Source organism: Agelaius phoeniceus, chromosome 8 (assembly GCF_051311805.1).
Source record: "Agelaius phoeniceus isolate bAgePho1 chromosome 8, bAgePho1.hap1, whole genome shotgun sequence".
Classification (NCBI taxonomy): domain Eukaryota; kingdom Metazoa; phylum Chordata; class Aves; order Passeriformes; family Icteridae; genus Agelaius; species Agelaius phoeniceus.
This window is the reverse complement of record NC_135272.1, coordinates 22,626,250-22,651,429: the sequence shown is the minus strand read 5'-3', so window position 1 is coordinate 22,651,429 and position 25,180 is coordinate 22,626,250. Positions and strand designations below refer to the sequence as shown.

The 25,180-nt window shown below is 40.4% G+C and overlaps 1 protein-coding gene across 2 annotated transcripts; it reads right to left on the bottom strand.

The window, feature by feature from the left end:
* Nucleotides 1-1,956: 1,956 nt before the first annotated feature.
* On the bottom strand, nucleotides 1,957-25,043 carry GTF2B (general transcription factor IIB). 2 transcript variants are annotated; one of them, XM_054638201.2, is made up of 7 exons: nucleotides 24,907-25,043; nucleotides 22,450-22,556; nucleotides 12,289-12,422; nucleotides 5,182-5,328; nucleotides 4,916-5,045; nucleotides 4,047-4,328; nucleotides 1,957-2,454 (listed from the first exon to the last, which is right to left on the bottom strand). In XM_054638201.2, the coding sequence occupies exons 1-7, from the start codon at nucleotides 24,921-24,923 to the stop codon at nucleotides 2,321-2,323; spliced, it is 951 nt and encodes a 316-aa protein (XP_054494176.1). In that variant the 5' UTR covers nucleotides 24,924-25,043; the 3' UTR covers nucleotides 1,957-2,320. The 2 variants fall into 2 exon arrangements, with proteins under 2 accessions (XP_054494176.1, XP_054494177.1); XM_054638202.2 differs by lacking the exon at nucleotides 24,907-25,043 and adding an exon at nucleotides 23,898-24,802.
* Nucleotides 25,044-25,180: the final 137 nt, after the last annotated feature.

Here is a 25,180-nt window from a genome sequence, read left to right as displayed (position 1 = left end):
TTGCCTCGAGGCGGACACTTCACACCTGGCTAAACAATCGTTCCAGAAAGGGCTGGCTTCAGCATTTCAAGGATTTAATGTGAACTGCCGTTGAATTAAAGCTTGAAGATCTTCCCCACACTTGTGTGTGGGGAACACAACCCTTCATCATCCTGTCCTGCCTTCTCCGGGCTGGCTGCTGAGCCGCCCCCTCAGGCCCGTCCCGGCTGAGCCGAGCGTCCGGAGCCCGCCCTCAGCCTGAGGGCAGCCGTGCCTCCCCCGGGCCCCGCCCCTGGGCCGGGCAGGAGCTACCACAGGGCTCAGAGCTGCCTAAAAACTCAGGGCTAGGCCGTATTTTTTCCTGCTATGCTTCACATTAACTAATATACTGCAACCAGTAGTAAATGGCCTTCAGAATATACCTGCCCCTTTAAGGAGATTCCTAGTTCTGCCTCTTTGTGCTGCACAGTTACTCCCACACCCTGGGAGATACAGGAACTGCTTATGGAACTGCAGGGTCACGGCAGGATTGCACTTCCCTGCCTCCAGCTGCTGCACTTCAGAGCTTTGCACGGATGTATTTAAATTCCTGTCCAGGCAATCTTTGCTGTATGCAACAATTTCAACTGCAAACACTCACCCATCACATGTCAAGTGCTCATGCCTAACGCCTGAAAGGATTTAAGATAAGCAAGCATTATGGTCAAATGTACATTTCAGTCACTTTCAACCTTCATGGAGCAGATTTAATCCACAGATCTATGCTAGAAAGCAGCACTCAGAGTAAAAGCAATTTCCACCTTTGCATTCCCAAGCTGTAGCAACACATTAATGATCAGGCCCAGCCCACTCACAGCATCCCCCTTTTCTCACAGAGGATGCAAGCAGAATAGTACAGACCAAGACCAGGAATGCCCAGATAATAAAAAATGTTGCAACAAAGTCAAAGGCAATACATCAGACAATGAATACATGCCCTGCCAATGACTGAGCGTACTCCCAATACCTGCACCAGAATCCTTCATGGCCTTAACCAACAGCTCCTGAGGTGTAACAGGAATGTACAACCTACAGAAAAAAATGTTCAGACTCCACATTTCCAGTATCTACTGGCAGAAGAGGATTAAAGCTCAACTAGAAAACAAACAGCAAGGACTACTGGCAATTATTGAGTGCTATTAGCACTGGACACAGCCTTTCCTCTGGCTGGCTTAGACCAGATGTGCAGCAAGCTGAACCCTCAGCTGTTATTTGTGTAGCTAAACTGCATTTGCACCTGTGATACAAAAATCTCAGGAACCATAAGACTCCCAGTTAAGCACATTTGTTGCTTTGTACACAAAGGGACACTGTCAGGAGGCAACCAGTGTTCAAAGCTCTTAGTCTGGGCAGGGCTGAACAACTTCAGGCCTTCACTCAGCACCTGGCATATCAGCTCAAACAACAAATGCTCACTTAGAACAACCACAGGCCAGCCAGACTGCAGGGTGGGCTGGCAGGACAGACATTTAACAAACATACACTATAAACATTTTTACTTTTCTTTGTACAGTACTAAGCATCATGAAGTTACCAGGAATTCAACTACAGTGAGCACTCATGCTTCTCAGTAGCTGCTTTGTGATTACCTCAAATTCACAGCAGAAAAGCAGAGACATTGACAATCAGGAAGACTGTGCCAAGGATGGGATTAATCCTTTTGCAACCAGTTTGGAAATATTCTGCAGCAGTTGTGCAAAACTTGGAACAGCTTTTCAGCAACTGTTTACATTCCGGGTGCAAGCACTCACACTACAGCTTCCTACAGCGACTAGAGCACTCCAGAGATCAGAAATTGTCCATAAAGTGAGCATTTAAGCAGCCTTGTGACCAAGCCCACAAGTATGAAGCTCACTCCACCATTCCATGGACTGCATTCCAGTTCTCAGCATGTACAACAGTACGTGCATGTCACATTGCAGTCATACCACAAGATGGTGTTTTTGGAAAACAGTTTATTTGGGAATTACACAATATTTTAAATTCTCCAAAATACATCTTACTAGATCCCTACAAAAGAAATCTAAATAAGTACAACAGTATCAAATTAAATTTGTTGCAACAGATATTAAATATTTACTTCCACTAATATATACATACGAAATGCCACACAATCAGCTTGTTTACCCTTGGAATGTATGCTACCTTCCAGCAGTTATGCTCCATCTCCATATCCTCCAGTTCCACAACACGAAGACCCAATATTAACACTTTGTACATCCTTTATTATAGGCAAAAATAAAGAGTTTGTTTTTGTTGGGGTTTTTTTGGGGGGGTTAACAGAAATTAACCCTCTGCAATCTCACAGCTGTGGTAGTTTGTCTACTGGGGTATCAAACTTGAAGTCTGCTGGGAAAAGATCTGGAGCTCGAGGATAGATCAGCCTGTATGACTGTCTAATCGTAACATCAGCCACACCAGCAATATCACCAATTTCTACAACAAAAAGCAGAGAAGTGGTTAGTTTTTACTTTTGCCATTTACATTCAAAAAAACCAGCAAGCATAACTTATCAAGAGGCACTGGACACTTGCTTCATTTGCAACTCCCCCAAAAGCCTGGTAGAAATGGTGTTAACTGTGGTGACTAATATTTTGGATACTTAAGTCTGTCTTATGTGTTACAGTTCACCTTAACCTATAAATAGTGGAATAACAAACTTCAAATTGGAAGAGGGCAAAAGTAATTAGAAAGAAACATCTATTACATATGACCACCAGTATTTTAACAAATCACCATCTACTTCTAGAACTTCATTTTTATGCTTTGATTAAGTATAACTAAAAACAAGCAAAAAACTGAGCCACAGAAAAACTGATACCTTCACTTAAGCATGAAATACATTTACCTTAAAATGCACCAAGAAATAAGGCAGAGGCACACACCACTGTATAACAAGCTAAGGGAACACTTACTTGAGATGCACAGAAACTTAAATTTATTCAAGAGTTAGTAAAAAAGAAAAAAGGTCAGGAATTTAAACCTTGAACTGCATGAGAGCCTTCAGCACTCTCCAAAACCACTGGAGCAGTGTGGAGCTGTGGTGCCCATGGCAAGTAGCTAGCTGTATTTTAATTATCACTCAAGAGATGGAATCTCACAACCAGCAAGGATGAAGGTACTGAACTTCCTGGGCTACAGATCACTCATAGGCCCAGGAAAGTGCCAACAGGATGGAATGGAAGCTCCAAGGACATAAGCAGTTACAAATGCAGAACAAACCACAACCTGACAGATAAAAGCTATTCTTTATCCAAAAGGAATGCTCCTTTAAGAAATTGCTACATTTTCAACATTTCTGATCTGGACTGGACAACTCAGAGGAGCACTTGAATCCATTTCTCACATCAAGTTCTACCCCCTGCAGCCTTAGTAAACTTCTTTCCCCAGACATCACTGCCCTGTAGCCTCATTCCCTTGAGCCCCAGGGGCTGATTCCATGCTACTCTGCAGCTCAAGAGCCCTGAACTCCTTACTGGCTCCCCACAGGCTACCCTACCAGCAGGGAATCTGCCCCAGCTGGTCCACAGCAAACCTTGCCATCCCACACTTTCCATCTTTACCACAGGCTCACAGTAAGTCAAGGACCATGTACTAATGCAGGTGATTCCTGGCTGCAGGAGTGATTAAAGATTTGATGCAATCCAAAGTCCAAGAGCTCCCCGCAACTGCCATCAAGTTCCTGTTTGGAATATTTTAGAGCAGAAAAATGGACACATGAAAATATATGTGAACTTAAATTATTATGCTCATGTGAATGCACTGGTCCATTGCATTCAAGAATCCAACTCCTAATACCAGAAGAAAATGAACTCAGTTTACACTGAGTGTAGCAAATTACTCCATGTTCATTCTGGGGAGTGGGAGGATCCTGGTTTGGTCCTTGCTGTATGCAGTTAAAATGAGCTTATCACTGTTTGAACAGACCTCATCCAAGTTTTACAGCAATACTGAAGTTTCTTTCAGAAAAAAAAGACATGGCAAACTAAAAACAAACCAAAAAAAGACCAAAAAAAGTCAAGTTTTACCTTTTTGCGTCCTTTTCTCTGAAGAAGCCTGTGATGCCATGTAAATAGCTGCAGCTGCTACAGAGATAGGGCTTCTCCCAGGAACCAAATCTAATTCCACAGCTTTCCGGGCAATATGGGTTGCTGCCATTTGTACTTGTTTGGGAAGACCCAGATTAGAACAGAATCGTGACATGAAGTCTCCAGTTGTAATCAAATCAACGCTGGTTTCCAGAGCTTTCAAAATAAGTTTAAAACACCGGCCTATTTCTTTCTTTGAAATCCTGGACACTGCACATATTTCTGAAAAAAAAAAAAAGAGTATAAATTAAATCTTAGGCTTCACAGCATTTGTTGCCCCCAAAATAATCAAACTTGATTCTCAATATATTAAGACCCACAAAGAAGGACAATGTCCTGAAGGCCACAATCACTAAATAAGCTCTGACCATTTGTGAAACTTCAGTCAGTGCACATTTATCACAAGGCACTAATTAATATAGCTCACTTAAGTAAGGGAAATTTGGTACTGAATGCTAGGGAATTGTATCTCTGTTAGGGAAAAGTTGCACTATTCACTACAGAACTGCTGATTCAAATTCAGTTAAATCAGTTACAACAGTCTCCACCATCTTCTGATCAAAGCAATGCCTTTTAAGTTTCACCAACACTCAAAATAACTTTCAAATGCTAAAACCCCCATGCCCTAGAGCCTACTCCACAAATACAACAAATTCTCACAGACCCTTCTACCCTCCCCTCAAAGGTGAGCTACAGCTGAGAACGACCAATTTGACAAGGTCCAGGAATAAAAAAGCCAACCTCCTACAGTGACAGAAACTAAACCTTTCCTTCATAGCAAAATTGAATCTGTATCACTGAAAACTTACCTTTAAATGTTCTTGGAACACCCTCTTGCCTACAGGCTATGTAGAGACAAGCAGAAGCAATAGCATCATTACTTCTCCCCTTCAGGCTCTTTTGCTCATACACTTGCTTGAATAAATTATTTGTTCGATCCTTCAACGCAAGAAGATGAAATTTAATTAACTCTAGGCCATTTAATTAGCAGCAATATCAAAAATTCATGTGCTCATTATATTATGCTAACTAAGTCAATGCCAGAACAATTTAAGGAAGAGAGACATGAACTTACAACTATATTTCTAGGGAGGTTGATTCTGTCTGCCATGTTCGTAATTTCTTTAAAAGCATTCATCATCGCACGATCAGAGCTGCTCATAGTTCTGCGATTTTGGTACTTTGAATTCCCAAATTCATCAAAACTTGCTGCACCTGTGCCCTGAAAAGAAAAATTTGTGTTATCAATAATACAAGCAACTAAGCAACTTCCTCCTCGCTTCAAGAGCATACATCTTCCAGCTTTATAGATTTTAACTCAAGGCATCGGTTCCAACAGTTGTGCAAATAAACATCACTGAAAGTAACTCATTCAACCAAGCATCGTTCCACACAACAAGTTCTACACTTTCCACCAGTCTCAAATCATTAATTGCTTCCCAGAGACTGCAGATTACACAGTGCTTTTTCTTCCCTTCTATAACAATAGCTACACAGTCAAAAAGAGAAAGAATATACAGCCAATGTGTGCATCTCTATACTCCTATCACCAGTGCTGAGGTCCAGGATGATATTCTATGCAACTCTGGTGTGTCCTTTAGGCTGAATCTGTGGCAGAGAAGTTGTAGGAGCATCAGGGGGTAGCACAGTTGGGACGGACGGAGATGAGAGATCTCTGCAGCCAGGTCATGGAACTTGCAGTTTATTGCAAAGGGCCTGGGTGCAGGGCCCTGCTTGGAACTGCCAGCCGCAGCTCAGGGCAGGCCCGAGAGAAGAGAGGGGTAGAGAGAGGATGAGAAGGTAAGAGCATAAGAGAGTAAAAGGCAAGAGAGCCAAAGCATAAGAGAGTAAAAAAGGTAGGAGAGTGAAGTTCCCATTACAATACAATAAATCATCTTCTGTGTTGAATATTCTGATTCTCACTAACCAATCTAGTACAATATACAAATCCTATAGCATTTCCATACAGCCTATAAGAATCACTACATTACCATACTCTGCTACATTTTAAACCCTAAAAACTACTCTTTGGACCCCTTCTGCCAAGCTGGCAGGGTCTGCTCTGACCCTTGGACCTGTCTGCAAGCAGAGGGTCTTGTTTCATCAAAAGGGGATTACCTTCAGCTGGCCACACCATTGTTTTCCCGTTGTTCAATAACTAAGGGATCTCAAAGCTGGCTTTCATTTCAATCTTGCTTATAGTTTCTATACGCTCAAAATCTTTTGCCAGGCAATCATATTTATAAGGCTTTCCTGTTTCATCTTCCCTAACATCGATGAGTCATAAAAACATTTTTATGGTCAGCTGGAGACCAGTTGTTACAATGATAACCATCATAGAGAAGGCATGGGCAAAGAGAACACACAAACCAATGAGCCAGTCAAACCCAACCCAATACCATGCCTGTTAGAGGCTGCAAGCCTTTATCAGAAAATGGAAATATCCAGGCATTTTGACTTTATGGAAAAATCATTGGCCTCTTAAAAGAAAAGCTTGAGGTCTTCAGAGAATTTAAAGCCTCACATTCAACCTGGCAACTTCAAAACAAGCTTCCAAGGTACCATTCTGCTTGTACCTAACAACTTACAGAGCAAAATGCATACTTCTATTAAATGTGCAAATATGCCCAACCAAAAGGCTCTAAAACGTTCAAAGTTCTCAGTTTGCCAGCAGTCCAAAACAAGTCTTAACCAAATAATGCCATGTCAGATTAGTGATAGCTGATAATGACATGTCCTGTAAGAGAAGAGCAATTTATAATCTGTAATTTATATTGTCTACATATGTGTTCACTGTCACATTATGCAAGGGGCCCCAAGTTCCTTGAGGTGGAAACCATTTCTTCATAATTCCATCATGTGTAGAAACATGGATTTCCTGAATCTGCAAGCATTTATTCCTTGCTGGTACCTTCAAACGATTTACCTGAGATGGGGCATCCAGCTTTCACTACAGACAGATTTGGTCATTTAAACAAGCCACCACAGACACTGACTACCACACTGTCATTTTGCCAAAACTGGTAAACACAAAGCAGGTCTTGATCTGTGGCTGACTGATAACCTAGCTAAGCACTTGCACACAGAAATCTCAAACTAAATACCCAGCAATGGATTGAGATGTCCAGGTTGTACAAAGTGGGGTAAAGACACAGTGAACAAAGCATAGAACAATCCCTGGCATCACCTTTTTCTTCTCAGCTGCCCGGTTTCTTCCTTCCTGACCCATGTTCTTGGGAAGTGCCCTTCTATTTTAACACAGGCTATAACTCTGTCATCTCTGAGGTGCACTTCTGCATTTAATAGATGTTTTCTGACAGTAATAACACTTGCTCTTGACCATTCACATACACTGCTCCCCTTCCCATGCCCAAGGCCTCAAGGACACCCCACTTCCAGCAGCCCCAGTGGATCCCTCCCTGCTGAGACACCATCTGTGCTGCTCACACACCTTGACTCACTGTGGCAACTGAGGACTTCGGCACAGAACCCTCCTCACAAGTTTCCCTAGCTCCTTCAACACGTCTTTACAACAAATTCCAGAACCACTCATGTCTTTTTCCTACTACTCCAAACATCCTTTAATACAAAATAAGCACCCAGACATGATCCTGGCACCAACACAACAGAGGGCTGCTCCAAAGACAATCCTACTTCCTTGGCTGGATGAACACCTCCAACTATTCAAAGGTTCCCAGTAAGATGAAAAGGTAAGCAAAGAGCAAGAATAAAGTACAACAGACTTCAGGCCACAAAGAGCAATACTAGGCCTTCCATTCAAAAATTATGCCAAAACTTCCCTCGGCCCAAAGTATACAGAAGTCTTAGGCCAAAAGGCTCCTTGCTGGCCATCAGTTATACCCCTGTTCCCTGCAGGGTGTTACATTTGTGTTTATCATGGCCTCCCACACCAGTGCTATGCACACATGCTTACATGGAACTGTATGAGCTCAAATTCTTGTAGATGCCAGAAGAGTGAGCACAAACAACAGCAAGTCCCCAGGTCCTTGTCTAGTCAGGCTTTGTATCAGAGACTAATCTACCAGGAAATATTGCTCTGTCCTGGAGCCAGCAAGGATTCCCCTTCATCACAGGGATTTTCCTTGGTCCGCTGGTTAAGGAGAACAAAAAAAAATTTACAAAAACCAAACAAAGAACAACCCACATCTATTAGGTGCTGCAGAGTGAAAGTAAACAAAGATTTTACCCTGCTGATGTGAGCCCTCTTCAAGAGCCATGCCCAATATACAACTGACACTATAAAAAGGGTAGAAAACTCTCTTCCACCTCAACTGCTTACATAAACCACGGAAATTCTCCCTGCATGTGTTATTTAAACGCACCATCTACTTTCCTTCTGGAGCTTTGAGGGATAATACTTTACTGATTTCAGCCCTTGACAATCATGTTAGGAGATCCTTTCCCTTCATGGAAAAAGAAAGAAGCCACACAGTTTTAACTGAAATGAAGTTGACTTTATGAATCATGTGGTTTACTGTTGTGGCCTGAGTTGGGAGTTCTACCAGTCTGGCTTTCAAACAGAACAGAAATCTCATGGATACAATCCTGAAAACACCCTTCAAGGTAACTAAAGTGAAAAAATGCAGTCAAGTAAACAGTGACAATCTCTGAAGGGGCTCAGTGGAGGTCAGGTTTACAGTGCTGGCATTCAACAGCTTTGTATCCCAGTATTTCCCCAGAGCAGCACACAGTATGACCAGTATCACCCACATCACTGATTTGTGGTTGACCACAGCACCAAGGCGTGCCCCCTGATCCAGCAGTCTAGTCTTCTTGCCCAGTACAACCAGCTCACATGGAGCAGTCAGGATATATCCTTTCTCCTTTTTCAATCATCAGCCCCTGGTACCTTCTCACTGTTATCAATATAACACTTCCAGATTCAGGTCATGCAGTTTAACAAAAGCCAGCTTTCTTTCAAAGACATCTGATCAAAGGATAGAAATTCTATGCCAAAAGATTGCATTAGATCTTTGTTCAACCATTATAAATTCTCTTGGAGTTGCAGTTGCTACAAAAAAAGGAATCAATTAACTAGCAAAGGTGACAAAAGACATTTTCCACAAGATAGGAAACAAAACTTGCAGTTTTTGCTTTTAGATTCCTAGAAGAGAGCTCCCTGTATCAAAGCAAAACTCAAAGATGCTTGTTTAGTTATTTTTCTTTATGTTAGAATTTTAGAAATAACTATAACATTCTGGCAATCAAGTCACAATTAATGTGACACTTCACCATGCCTCCAATTGATCTGCATTGTAATCAGATCAACTGCAGCACACAGTATCTAATTTCAGAGTTACAGCTCTGTGCCAGTATCCTGAAGACCTGCCTGTGGAATTCAAACCACTTCCAGCACTGCCAACTATGTTATTCACCCTCCTCTCCACAGGCAAATTAATCTTTGTTCCAATGCAGGCTGCTGCTGCTGCCTCAGACAGATGGGTTCCTTACACATTAAAACCAATTAGGAATTAATCCCTTTGCACAGGCAGAGCAGCTAACACATACAGACCACACATCCCTGCAGGAAGGGGCCCCAGAGCAGCACCTCCTGCCTTCCCAGAGGAAAGAGACACAAACCACTCTGTGAAGGAGAATTGACCCTCTTCCTCTACTGTTATAAAGCAATACTGTTATAACTGGCTGAGACTCCATTTCCATCTCTGTTCCCAGGAGTCTACAACAGATCTAACATGACATGCCATGAGAATTATCAACGTCCTTCTCTTTTGGATTTCCCATAACACAGGTTGTGTTTTAGGGGTTTTTCTGGTGAGAGTGTTTTTGTGAGGGTGGAGAAGGTCAGCTGTAAAGATTTTATTATCTGCAGTCCTACCTCAAGCAGAAAGAAATAGCCCCGGTCCTGTCCCATATGAAAGGTTAAAGCCATCTCTGGCACACAAACATGGGGTCCACTCCAGGCCCTTCTAAAACCTGCTGTTAACTGGGAAAATAATAATCTTACCCTGTTTCATTCTCTGGAATTCATATAGGTTGTTCTGCACTCTGTCAGATGCTACTTACCCTCTTCATGACTACACCAATTTCACCCTTGCTCAATCACTGTGTCTATCTAGTTAGTGTTCAACCACTGTGTCTATCCAGGTCAATCCACATCCCAACCTACTGCCAGCAGGCACTTCAGATGACTGCTTGAGAAATGTACTATTTCCTTGCTGCAAAATTCATGCCCTTTCCGCACTGACAGGAGATGTCTTCAGCATCTTCTGATAAAAGCCATTCACTTCCTTCCAAACGACTGAAAAAAAGGCAGTCCCTTATACAGAGCTCACATCAAGGAACTGACATGGCAGAGCTCCTGCTTACTAGCAAGACAAACACAGGAACTCCTGTGCAGAAAACATCCTGGTTTGTCAAAGGGATTCTCAATTTCCCATAGAAAATAATGCACCTCTGCAAATAAAGTATCCACAGTTGGACTGACTGCCCCCTCTACAATCCCAAACACAATCCAGGCAGCTCCAGCACTTTTTACTTAATTCTCATAGGTTAAATCATGCCACACTAAAACTCTCATCTTGTCTTTATGGAATGGCACTCTTTGCTACAACAAGTTTGCCCCTGCCTATTCTGGGATGTTCTGGTTTACAGCAAAACTTTCATTAGTCAAATGTCCAGCTCTTAAAAACTTTAACATTCATGGGCAAACAAACTTTTCACACAAGTTCCTGTGTCTTTAATTCTCTCACTAAGGTTGCTATCCCTCTTTATTCCAAATTATGATCTGAACATCCAGAGGGAAGGGGGTTAACAGCACAAGTCACTGATCACCTGGACAAAAAAACCTGTGATAAAGCTGAAATGTCTTTTGTCTTTTCCAATGTCCAGGTTCTAAAGGAGCTCAGGTCATTCTACTGACTGAATCAAACTGAGCTCCCAGAAACAAACCTTGTATTTATACAGCTCAGAGTGAGAAACAATGTGAACCTGGAGCAAACAGTCCATTTCTCCATCTGTCTATAAAGGTACAGATCTTTATCACAGTTGACAAAATCAGCAACAGAAGTCCAAGCCCTCTGAACTACAATCTTTCTGATCCTATATAGGTGGTATTAGAATTGCAGTGACTTCTACAACACTGCTTCACAGAGCCCTTTAGCAATGCCAATGTTTTAATGAAGCAGTGCAGAAATTTGTTTGTCTGAATGTACTCCAAAAGCCACCTATAATCATAAAATGTGATAGACAGCAATGCTTAGAATTGTCCAAAACATAATAATCTACTTGGACATTTCCTCAAAGAGAAGATTTCTTTTTCACTAATGGTGAAAATTAGCTGCCCATGAGTATTCACTTGTTGACTTCCTTGCTTTTAAGAATTCTTGGATGAAAAGTATGCTGCACACTGCCCTATACATACATATTCAGGCACTTCATCCTAGCAACATCACTGGGACAAAAACTTCTGAGAAAACACAAAGCAGCAAAATGTTCTAATCAGCAACTTCATCCCTTTTCATGAAACATCCAGGAAATCCACAAAAAGTTAATTTGGATCTTGCAGTAAAATATGAAGAAAGTACAACAATTAAAACTTACCTGGGTCGCTGCTTCATTAAAGGGAATGCATTTGTGTGACTAGTCCTGCTTGCTCTCAGGAGAAACAGCAGGATATGACTGCACCACATCTTTTCAACCCAAGTATAGATGGGCTACTTTGCTTTGAGGCACTCTGACCATGAAAGAATTCTACATTTAGTGCTTTAACATTAATTGAAAGAACATGTACAATGTGGTCTCCAGGTCTCCAATATGAATCTGATACAGACTTTAGTACGAAAAAACAACAGCAGCATTAGCTGTTGAGATCTCAACATTAACTTCAGAACCACCTCAAATACACTTGCTAAGTCAAAGTATACTTCTTTTAAAATTGCAACATCAGCTTTCCTATTTATAGCAACATATCTAAGCATAGCAAGTAACCCCACAACACTGCAAACTTTCTGGTTTTTTTGCAAAGGTTGGCCCTTTCCTTCTATCCTCAGGAAAGGGCCACATTTTATAGACTGTTGAAACATGCAACTTCAGTTCAGGTGAAAATCTCTTCAAAAACACATGTTGTATAGTTTTTCTATGGAAGTGTCACCTGGTACTTGAAATAAAAACACTCAGCAAAGTTTAGTATTTCCAGTGTTACCTTGCCAATCATTGTACTCAAGTCACCATCACTGAGCAAAGGATTCTGGGTGTCCCCAACTCGAGATGGGTCTTTGGTTGCTTTGTCATTGCTGAACGTTCTCCACTCTGAGCCCACGTCTATGACCCGGTCACCTGGGAACACAGGGCAACACAAAGTCTGCATTGACACAGTGCTTTAAAATATTGCATGAAACATTAAGGCAGGCATCTGAGCTCTGCACTCCAAGGAGGCAGATGGCTGGCATTCCCAAACACAACAGTAACTGCACGACAACAAACCAGAATGCTCAGGATCTACAATGGAAAAAAAATGCAACTAGAGCTGCACAGAAGACATAAATAACTAAAGAAATGCATCCTGAAACCAGGAACTGTCACCTTTATGGATTATCCATTAAGAACATCATGGCATTTCCAATACACAAAAGGAATCAAGATCTCAATTTCAAGCTGAAGTCAGGACTGCCTGTGGATTGCTCTCAATGAGTCAGTTGCTGTAACTTAAGTTCATCACACTTGCCATGTGTTAATAGTGCACACACAAATTACCCATCATGCACACAATCCCATCAAGCTATAGTAAATTACTTCTCTTGAATAATTTCTAGCTCCTTTGTACTCTCAATTTTGTACCCCCTAACCCACCACTGATGACATTTTGCAGTTCAATTTTTGTTCTTGAAGACAGTTGTGACCCTGCCCAATTTCATGATGCTTGACAGTTTTATATAAAATATACATACTCAACTACTTAAACACAATCAACCCTGTTAACACTGGAAGATTTTCAGTACAGATTCAGAATAAACAGGAAAAGCATCACATTTTCTGAATGAAACAACTTTCCTTGCAGTCCTCTCTTAATTTCACATCCACCTAAACCTTTCCTACAGCAATGAGAGGAAACAGCAATGAGAATTATTTCTCAAAACTTACCAGTTTGAGAATTAATTCTCACGAACTTTGTGATGCAGGCAAAAGCCCTACAGTAAACACAACAACAGAAGCTTGAGGGAAGAAAAGAAACACAAAAGAAAGCACAAACCCCAGCCCCAAACCCAGCACAGTTTATTGTATTCAAAGATCTGATAAAAGCTGCATCACAAAGGTGTTGCCTCCAGAGCAATACTACAGAATTTTTAAGAACACATGCACAAAATAACACAAAAGAACCACTTCTCTTAGTGTTCTGCAGTAAAGCAGAATACAGCTCAGAAGAAACTTCAGAATAATTGGTACCCTTAGCTAAACCTGAGGGAAAATTCATCACTTCTATCAATGTTTAAATTTGTTGTGAGAGAAATCCCTGCAAAAAAAAGTAGCATTGACTGCACAGTTTACAGTATGGAAGTCTTAGAATGAAATCACAGAGGCTGATTTAACCTGGTGAAAAAGGCAGAAAAAAGCACTCTGCAAACAATACAAGATCTGAAGCTGGAGAAAATGCAGAAGGTGTGGACAGAGTGATGTAACTGCAGAATTCCCTGGGGGATACAAGGGGACTCTATTCTGACAGAATAACTCAATTTTTAACATAAAACTATGCAAGGAGGATGCCTGAAATTGAAAGCTGTGAATGAACCAAAAGAAGTTGCTAGAACAAAAAAAAAAAAAAAAAACAACTTTAGGTTAAAGGTGTTCTCATCAATACCTGTCAGACCTGCTCAAAACTATGACTCCACCTTTATTTACTGGTCTAATAAAAACCAGGAGGGAGAAGAAAAAAATCAACCATGAAAAAACCATGAAAAGCTACAGGGTTATGGATAGAATGAATCTGTGCTGCCTTTTACTCTTTCTGCTACAAAGGTCAACCCCCACACCCTTGGCAAGCTTGAATTTGCAGACAGTGTGCTCCTCTGACTCCTGGATTCTGTAAATATTTGATTCAGTAATGCTCCTTCTATGGCCTAGCAGTAACTTCACTTTTAGACGAACCCCCAATACTGTTTACAGCATCTAAAAAAAGCAAAATGTACTTAAAATTCTGGCATGGTATAAATAGAACACTGAGTACAGAGCAATGATGTAATATTTTTCCACACAAGTGGGAATGACCTAAATGACTCACTCAGGGATCTGCCTCTTGTGAGTTATGAACCATTCCTGCTCTAACAAAAAAGTTCTACATCACTGCCTGCTTTGATAAACACATCACAAACAGAAGACTGAGACTACTATGTCAGAGTAAGAAAAGATTAAGTAGAACAAATGACTGAATATAAAGCATTTGTGCAATTAAGATGCAGTATGCAAATATCTTCATTTTGCCAAGAAATCTGCTACTACAGAAAAGAAGTTTTTCTGTATACTGTCAGTGTCACAGAGAATATACAGAAATCCTAGGCAGTACATTCCATCTTTCAAAAGGCTTCCATAAAAGTGTGACACAAGCTAGAAGTATTAATGAAAATGGAACAAATAAGCCCACAGGTTTCCATAGATGGAAAACGTATTCAGCTACAAGCATGATTAGCTGGATTATCCCATTCAACAAGAAACTAAAACAAGAAACAAAATGCAGCACTTATCTTTAGTTCTTCAATACATAAAAACCACATTGGAACTGTGATATTAGTACAGATGCAATTAAGCCCCACCCTAAGTGGTCAAAGCAAAACTTTAAAATACTAAATTTAGTCTTACAAAAATACTAAATTTAGTACTGAGTTAAGATTTTTTTACTGACTAAATTAGACTGACTTAAGATTTCAAGCTCTAAACTCAATTTGCTAGGTCATGCCCTACTGACTGACTTTCCCAAGCAGGAATATGGATCAAACAGTCCAACATGAGAGTAAGAAAGTTCCCAGTAAGTACACCATACAGTTGTCTCTGCTTTCTCACAATCTTATATTGGTTTGGGCAACCTAAAACTGCAATAAGGATGGGAGTGGCCACATATTCCTTGGCTACTCCCTTTCTAAGCAGTCCTTTTGAACAAAAGGGCTTCACTAGATACACTCACATTAGATACTCCTTTATTTGATTTTCCTCTAACAGAGGAGTTGAGCTCCTCAGCTTCCTCCTCTGAAATACATACAAAAACAACAGTTTACAGGACCAAATCCTTGTGAAATGCATCTCCAGGCTGATATCCCAAAGCATCTTTCTGAACAGACTAATTTTTCTCCATTGCTCCATTTCTTCTCATAAAGTACTCTTCCAGGATTCAGTGTCTCTTTAAAATACAGTCTAACAGACTAACACACAGGCTCCAGTGCAAACACACACTGCCAACTCCCCTGGTTGGTAACCAAATTCAGGTTACTCATCATCTGAAAAGCTCATTTAATAAAATGCAGAAGTGCTACTCAGAACAGAAAACCTCAGGCCAAGGTTACTTTTCTTCACAACTGACACATGCAAAGAACATGTGCTACAGAAATGCAAAACCAAACTCAGGTCAGACCCAAAAATTAAAAGACTGAGTAGTTTTTAAAACTTAGTTTGAAATATCTATACATCAAATTTGCAGTAACTCATATAAGACATATGTATTTTCTTCTCCTTCTGCATTTTGCATTATCTGTTATAAGAAGACAAGATAGCTTAAAACTGAAGATATCTAACCAAAACTAGAAATATGATGACATTCATGAGCTATGTAATCTTCCATATCCAGTCTTGAAACACTGCTGAGAAGGCATGTTCTTAAGTTCTTTTCAGAGGAGCTCTAATATTAGCTGCACATTGCATTAAGTTCTGCATATTGTTAACTAATATTTTAATTTTAACATAAATACAGTATTAAAAGTTGATTTGCACTCTGAAGATCCAAAATACCTACTGATAACAGGGAATGTGTCATTCTCACAGTTAGTTAGGGAATCTGCTGCCATCTAGTGAGCACATATATTATACTTTTAATTAAAAGCATTTTACAATGCCAAATTTAAATATAAATATGTGTGTATAGATATATAGGATTACACTTAAGTTTCAGTCAGCTCCTTATTAAGCAGAGTAATGAGGTGCTGTGACAAACTACAGTGAAAAAACTAAGGAGCAGGCTGCAAGCTGGGGAGAATGAAGACATGAAACTGCACAGAGCCAGGCTGAACAATCAGATCAAGCTTCAGCTCTCAAGACTCTCCTAACTCCTAAATCACTTTTGCAACCACCTTCTAAATTGCTTCAGCAAGTCTCTCTCTTCCTGGTACACAGAAGTCCAGAGCTAGACAGTACTCCAGGTGTATCTACTCCATATTCTATTTATTAGCTTACATATTGCCCCATATGGGAACACATGACCTTTTTGTCCATTTTTCAGCCTTAGAACTTCTATCAAGGACGAGATGTATTAAATGCTCCACAGAATAAACTCATGGAGAGGTGAAAAATAAATGAACATATAATTTTACAGTCATCATTATTTCTAGCCCTTAGTAAGGCATTTGTATTCTTTGTAAAAGTTATCTTGTTTTCAATAAATTGTCGCCACCACAAATTTATCATCACAACCAGCAACACCAGTCTATTCACAAGACAGTTAAAGTAACTAAAGCAGGCTTTCAGATGGCTAAACAAAACATAAAGCCCCCACAAGCAAACAAACAAAAAAGCTACAGATGATTTTAACTAGTTGCCAGACATCAACAGCATCACACCAGTACCAAAAGGCAACTATGGATTGAAACAGACAGTACAGCACCGCAGGCAAATGACTGCTACAAGAACAAAGGCTTAGCAGCTCCTGCATATCAAAATGATGACAAATCTAAAAGGACTAACAGGCTTCCAAAGCCATCAGCTTGCATAATAATTTTGGAAGAAGCAAATGAGAGTAGAAATGTTAAATGATCAGGTGGACAAGTCTGGTCAATTGAATTTACACCTCCCCGGGACTTGAGGCCTTTAAAAGATTAACAGCTCTAATACTTGTGTGAAGGATGCTCCAAACTACAGAATCTCAATTTAAAATGTTGTGCCTGATCTACCCTACATCACAATATTTGAGACTCTTCTTCCATCAGAGGAGTTCAGACTGTTTCCAGCCTTTATTTGCCTAATTACCCTGTCAGCCTGGTAAGGAAGCAAGTTACGAACCACTCCCTAAATGGGATGATTCAAAATGTTACTGTTACTAGAAAAATCGAGTACTTCACCTAATGGAAGTAGTAGTGGCCCTCAAATACCTTAGGTCCCTAGCCAAAAACCCAGTAACTAGAAAGCTTCCTGCACCCTCCAGGAAATCTCATGCTAAGAGCAGCGCTTATTACAAAGCCTGACAAAAGATGCTGACGTTTAACATCTAAAGTCTGTTTCCACTCTTACAAGCATTACTGCCAAACACTTAGAAGCATCACCCTTTGCCTTTAAAGCTGAAAAGGGTTAGAATTAAAACAGACTATTTGGAATGCTGGCTGAGAAAGATAATCAGGTCACTTACTTAATACAGGAAATTTATAATATGAAGAATCTGTGAATGCTCATGGAAGAGTCAACTATTCAGAATATCTTTAGCATCAGTATCCTTTATAATTAGCTTTCCTCTAAATGCAGAGAGTCTTTTTCCAAGGGTCAACTTTTGTCACACACTTTTTAGTAGTCTAGACACCAAGCATGTAAAGGCTGCTAGTTCACATCCATATCTAAAGATTTTTGCCTACTTTTTAAGTGATACTTTGAATCAAGAATTAATATTTTAAAGATTAACAATACTTGCAGAAAGGAGTAAACTTAGACATACAGGCAAATATTAACAGATTTTTCCCCTATGGATGTAACTGCCCTCTACTGGATGCAAGTCAAAAGTACTTAAGCACCTTCCCCACTTACTGGGTACTACAAACAGCTGAAAAGAAATAAAAGATTTCTTTGGTTTTCAGAAAAAAAAACAAGCAGCTATACAGAAGCAAGCAATCTTATCCCTAATGACAGATATCCTGAGTAATGAACTGGCCAGTTGAGAGGCAATTGTGAAACCCCTTTCTACTTGTTTATTATACTGACAAGAATAAAAAAGCACCTGTAGTATAGTCAAATCTTACCTATTCTTCACGGACCAATTTGAATTTACAATGCACCATTTTGATCTCAAACGTGTCAGAAGTATCAGCCAAACAAATCCTCAAATTTTTGTAACAGCCTTAGTGCAGACCACAGACTATTGACTATTTTTCCCTAAAATTCTTCAACTGAACACCCAGGTATACACAGAACATGGCAGAAATGTCTGAATATTGGTCATAATCTGATTCAAAGCTTTAATGAGTTGATATGTGTCCACAGATCCTCATCAGCTGGAGACAGACTTCTGCTTTTTTACCAAAGAAGGCTCCCCAAAGCAGATCCACACAAGAGCACTGTTCCTCTCAGCCACACCCGCCTAGTAAAGCAGACAGAGCAAACCAGTTTGAGAAAATCACTTACTACACACTGAAAATAAATTCCTCACTGCTTAACTCCTGCACACTAAGACAACATTTAATGAAGCTATCTATATAGATATTTAAGGAATGCCTTCAAAAGGTGTTCCTAACCTGAGGTATTCCTTATACCTGAGATACTACATAGCAGTACATGCCACCAGACTTGTTCTTATCCTCCTCTGAAATTCACATCACCACCTTGCTACATCAAGAAAATTCAGTGCTTTGTCTTTCACTTTCACTCTGCTTTCTTCAGCCCCTTCTGGCATATGAGCTGATTCCCAGCCTTTTTTACTGCCTATAAGGTAGTAAGCAAAATATCTGCCTGTCAAGAAAGAGGATTTACTAGCCTTCTGTTCTTGAACAACACCCTTTTCCCCCCACCAACCCTGTCTGGAGAATGAGATATGGTGAACATTTTAAATGAACACAGAACTAAGCCCTAAGAACCCTGGCCATGAACTCTTAGTGAAGCACATAGCTTAGAATGACTGGAGAAAGGTAGGGATAATAAAACACTATTCTTGTCACAGCAAATAGACCTGGACAGAGTTGTTAAGTCTCAAATGCATGTCAATCCACACTAATATCAAAATTTCATGGATGATTATAATTTAGGTCTCCAAGCGCCTTTCAAGTAAAAAGCAATTAGCAGAAGGAAAAGTTAACAAGTTGGAAATAATTACCATGAAAAGACAGAACACAAACTAATCCACAAAAAGTAATAATGAAAAGGCAGATGAGAGGTTTTAGGAGAATGAAGCAGTATTTTGAAACAATAATACTCTCAACACCAGCTTCAGTCATAATGACATTACAAGATTAAATTATTTTAATACTGCACAGCAAAACACCAGTTTATTCAGAACACATGGAAAATACTGTGCAAAAAACCCCAGCATACTAGATCTAACTTAAATTATTGAGACTAAGAATGAAACCTGTAAGTAGAAAACAACTCTGATAAAAAACTTTTCTCAAAAATCCCTTTAAAAAGTAGTACTTGCAACATACAGGTCTGCCTAAAATATGGAATTCACTTGATAAAGAGATCAGCTCCTCTGTGTCCTGGCCTCCTGCTCCCCCAAAATTTTCTACTGCATTACCCTTTCAACTGCTAAATGCAAGATAATAATACTGATTTAATCTCCTATTCCCAGAAAATTGATTACAAACCTGAAAACTATCTGTGCACCAGCTATTTTATCCTACAACACAGTTCTACATATAATAATCTTACACTCTTTCCGTAAATAAGCAACTTCAGTACTTTACCATAGCAAGCAAGAAAAAATCAAATGCAAATACTCTTAGTTAAGTCAAAGACTATTAGCTCTGTCTACAGCTAAACTGCACACACACACTAAAAAAAAAAGAAAAAATGAAAAAAATCAGTGAACTCACACCAGTATGTACTTTACAGCAGTAAAGTAAGAGCACAAATTCAGCATTTACCACTTCTACCAGCAGTGCCCTGCAGACACTAAAAACCAATATTTTTAAATAAATCTGTAGCACTTCTTCAGCTACAAGGTATATTGATTTTTGCATAGGGAGGGTTAACTGTTCTAAATGATCCTGTTCACTGAAAGATCCCAGTAACTTCTAGTCCATACCAAAATATATTTTCAGTGAGCTATGCTCACATGTGATCACGATGCATGCAAGCCCTGAAACAAAACTTCCCTATGTAAAAACAGGAAATGAAATCTTTAGTCTCTTAAGAGGAATGTGTCTCATGGAATCTGCTACAAATACAGGAAAGTTGCATTTGGAACACATGAAAGCTAAATTTTGTCTTCACTCCTTTAATCCCTACTTCACAAGCATCTCCAGAAAACAGGCATCAAGGATTGGATCTGGTTTACACCCTCTCTAAATTTCTTATCAGACCAGGTGAGAAAATATTTAGTGCTCTCACTTCTCTTGGATTACTTATTGTCACCCTATTTAATTGGTTTTCTAAATTACCTGCTGGATACCCTAGCTTAGGAATTGGACACATAGAGGCAGGCTAAATAGCTGAAGGAATGCAAAACAGAATGAGAACAATCAGCACAATGCTGTTAAAGCCTTTTGGGGAGAAATCCACAGAAGGCTTGCCTAAAAAACATTTTTTATCCTACCAGTAATGTTGGCAGTAAACCGCACTAAGACAACTACAAACACATTAAAAACTCAATTAAGAAACCGTTTCTATTAATATTCTAATGATCCTGCTCATTGAAACTGCTAACATTTTGAACTAAAGAATGCACCAATGCTATTACTTCAGAAAAAACAGAGGATAAACTCTTCAGGCAAGAATTCCTTGTGACTAGGTAACAGAAGGTACATGAAGTGAGACATGTGATGAACTCTAAGTTCCAAAAAATTACATTTATGAAGAAAAAGCTTTTCCTCTTCTCCCAGTACCAGAGCTATCTTAAAAGTTATGAACTGATTAAGACGGGCTTTTCTAAACTTTTGTTCAATCTCTGTGACAGCCACACAAAGAGCTGAACATGCACCAAAGTATTTTTAAGCAGTAACTTAAAAGCTTACTATCATATTTGAGTAGGAAATACTGCTGGTATTTCAATTTTTAACCAGGAAATTTATTGATTAATTGACCTTTATCAGAATTTATGCAATTTAAACCACCCCCTCTTTTTAACAAAGCAGTTATAACCCTTCCTTTAGAGGTTTTAAACGGTTTCATGATTTTAAAGGAAACTGGTACTCAAGTTTAAATGTTTTAACATTTACTTTAACAATTTATGTAGAAGTTTGCTTTTGCATAAAAAGACATTTTAGTTGCTTGGCTAAATTAGTACTATCTTTACCACAAATCCCTTAACTTTCAGAAGTCTAGGAAAGATAGATCTAAACAATTTGAAATATTTAGCAGCACTGAATGAATCACACCAACATGTACCTTCAAGAAGGATTTTCTCACATAATGGCCAAAAACAAATTAACAGAAAACAATGGAGTTTAAAGGATTATCAAAATACAAGCATGGAAAGTTTCCCATGATAAAAGGAATAAAGACGGTAAGGTGCATATAAGATGTTCATCCTAGAAGATAAATAAAAATGTATATGCAGCAGGTTTTATGGCAACTTCCTCTTTCTTATTCAAACAAAAGACAAAGCCTAACAGGCCTTCCATTTTAATATTCAATTCTACTTCGAAATACAGTCTAGTCTGTGGAAGTTGCTGCTACAGAAACCAAGTAAAAGAGCTTCACAAAATTCCAGTGGGAAAATTTAGGATAGTCTTAAAAAGACTTGGGAAAAGTGATTAACACACATGCTAGCAACCATATAAAGATAAATCTTTCAGGGCAGAAGATAACATCTAGCTACTGGGAAACTGAGGTTGGTTGGGGTTTGGTTTTGTGCTGTGTTGGTTTTATTTCTTATAAGCAAGTTATTTCACAGAGAGCTTCTATAACACCTCTTATACTTACCTGAATCAGAGAAGAGTCATGAATAAAAACAGAATACAGGACTGGACAGCACAATGCTCTAATTCATGTTACAGCACATTTTAAATTTTCAGTCTTTAAAGAGAGTTTGATTATTTTTGTAGTGCAAGAAATTACCAGAAGACAGGCTATTCAGAGCAGTAAGCTCGTAGCAACAGACAATCACAAAAAAAACTAAGCCCCACACAAAAAAATCAAAACAAACACACACCCCATCAAATCTACCACAAACACTTCAGCATGAAGAGAGCACAAACCTACACACACCATTTGGGTTACATGGCAATTTATAAAAATATTAATAACTACTTACCTACTACTAGCCCACACTCAGAACAAATCATATCACCAGCTCTGTAATCCTCCACTAAAATGGAATCTGGATGATTTGGGCAAGTCACCCTTGGAAGCACATCCAAACTAAGAAAAAAAGCAAAAAAGTTCCTTGGTGAACACTTCAGTAATACAGCACTTAATGTTTTAAATTATAGAATATTAACTCGATTATCTGAGCTGCACTTTTTATATGAATGCTGCAACTACATTTGACAATCAAGACTTCAGATCACCTAAATTCCAATTTTCTTGTAATCTATCTTGTACCAAAATCACTTCAAATCAAACATTAAAAATCTACATAACAGACTTGATTAAATGCAGTGTAACTCAAACTACTGCTAAACGAAGTTTCCCAAGAAGTTAGTGGTGATTTCTTCATTCCAAACGAGCATTTTCACTCCTTCTACTCAGAACAGTATTATTTACCAGGTCCTTAACTCAGAAAGTAGTGCACATACAACATGTATGTTTGGAAAATTCCCAATTCAAACACTGATTTATTTTAAAGTATTTCAAGAATAAATTCCATTTTAAATTAAGCAATGCATAGTGAAATCTTAACAAAAAATAATCAGCTCCTACGGCAATTACATGACAAGAAGTTCTGAAAACAGGGATCTCTTTCACACTCATGGATCTTCAAGAATTACAACTTCCCATAAAGCATTAGCATTATTTAATAAATAGCTTTTAGTTACTAACTAAAGCAACAACCAACTGCTTCTAACCAAATGTTTTAAAAGTAAATACTTCGTATTAACAGTATGTTACATAATTCTATTAAAATTATTTCAAAATGGGAGTAAGAAGTGTTTACAATTGGGATCCATGTATTCCACAAAGCCATTCTGCTCAAGTTTAAAAGCATAAGAGTACAGAAGTTGATCTCAAAAAATTTATCATGACTACTAACTTCTATTTGAATAAATCAAAAAAGCAATTTGTAATCCATTAAATTTAAAAAAATTTTCCAATAGAATTACTCTGGGTTACCCCATTTTCCACAATTCTTTCTGCCATTAATTCAGCCTAACCTATACTCCCCAACTTAATTTTCATTTTTTAGATATTTCTAATGAGTCTAGAACACAAAAAAACAGAACATTTTAATCCACAGACAAAAATGTCTGCAACCCGAAACTAAAACTGAAAATCAACGTAACTATTAATATTAAAACCTCCAGACAGCATGTCAACACAAGATGTTCAGATGTAAATTATGTTCAAAAGAGTACATGAAAGCTCTTTAGACAACTTTCCTTCTATTCCCAGCCACAAGTTTCATATGACAACACTGTTGACAAAGCATTCACAATCATCTGACATTTGGCATTACATAAAAGGCAGTGACACACTAAGCAAAAGGAAAAAAAAATCCAGATGCCTCAAAGAATACCACCCATGCTTTGTTTCAGACTTTACCTTCATAAAACATTGCAAAAATTTGTCTTCCCATCCCAATTTAACTCGGTTTATCTACAGACACATATACGCTGTACTCCTTGCAATGGGTTCAATTTACTAAGCCACCTACACCCAAGGAAAATGCATGGCACGTGTGTAAAGGCCCATCCCAGCAAATAACTCCCGACTTGCAGCAAGATTACTCGGAAGCACTTCCTAGATCCTAGGACAGGTTTAGCAGGAGTTACGGAGTCACTCCAGTCTGCTCCGTGGGCTTTCAGACTAGAAAGAAAAATTCGCTGTGTCTCCAGGAGGAAGGAATTCGGAACCTGAAACCCGTCTGGTCGCTGACTAGTGCCGGTACGGATTTAGGGTGGGAGCCTGAAAGCAGTTTGCAGGCCCCGATAAGGCGGAGCCAGGCCAGGGAGCTGCACCTCGGCTCAAGGCAGCGCTGAGCACGGGGGACACAGGAGCCGCAGCTGCCGGTGCCTGGCCGCGAGACACGGCGGGACGGGCTCGGTACCCACAGGGCCCGGCCAGGCCACAGCCGCGCTCGGGGGACAGACCAGGCCGAGCCACCGTTCGCACCGAGCTGTGGCTAACGAGGAGCTCCGCACGCAGGACATCAATCGCCCAAAACCCTCGGCATCTCCTCGGAGCGCTGCCCAGCAATAGCGACACGAAGACGCAGAGGCGGCGAGCTCGGCCCCTTAGAGGCCGCTCAGCCGGGGGCCGCCCGGCCCGGCCCGCACGAACAGGCGCGGGCGCCCTGAGGCCCGACCGCCTGCCGCCCTAAGGAGCGGCCCCGACAAACAGGACACCGGAGAGGGGCCGGTGCGCCGTGCACCGCGAGAGCCGGGCTAAAACGGCAGCACCGGGGCCGGGCAAGGGCGGCGATGGCCGCCGCTCAGTCCCCAGGCGGTAGCGGGGGTGACGCAGCCATCCTCCGCCTGTGCCGCGGACGGGAGCGATGTCGGAGCCGAAGCCGCTCCTCCCTCGGCCCCCCGCGCCCTGCCCGCCCCCGTACCGGCTGGTGGACGCCATGTCGGCGGTGCCGCAGCAGGGCCGGATACCGCGCGGCCCAGCGGCCCCTGCAATTAAATCCCGAGAGCGGCGGGCGGGGCCACCGAGCGCTCCTACGGGTGCCGCGAAGGGGCGGGGGCACGCTCGGGACCGCCCCGGGCCAGCGGGGAGCGGGGCTGCGGGACGTGGGCTGGAACCCTCCCCTCGGGCCGAGCAGCGACCCACAGACCCCCTGCACAAAGCGCACCGTGCCGGCCCCGGGCCGTGGCTCCGGGTCA

What these genes read in the sequence shown, in the direction of transcription:
- GTF2B (XM_054638201.2), bottom strand. An exon ending in TGTTCCAAGAACATTTAAAG is followed by an intron (nt 4,329 to 4,915) that starts GTAAGTTTTCAG and finishes TTTTTTTTTCAG; the next exon opens with AAATATGTGCAGTGTCCAGG. An exon ending in AGAGAAAAGGACGCAAAAAG is followed by an intron (nt 2,455 to 4,046) that starts GTAAAACTTGAC and finishes TTTTTGTTGTAG; the next exon opens with AAATTGGTGATATTGCTGGT.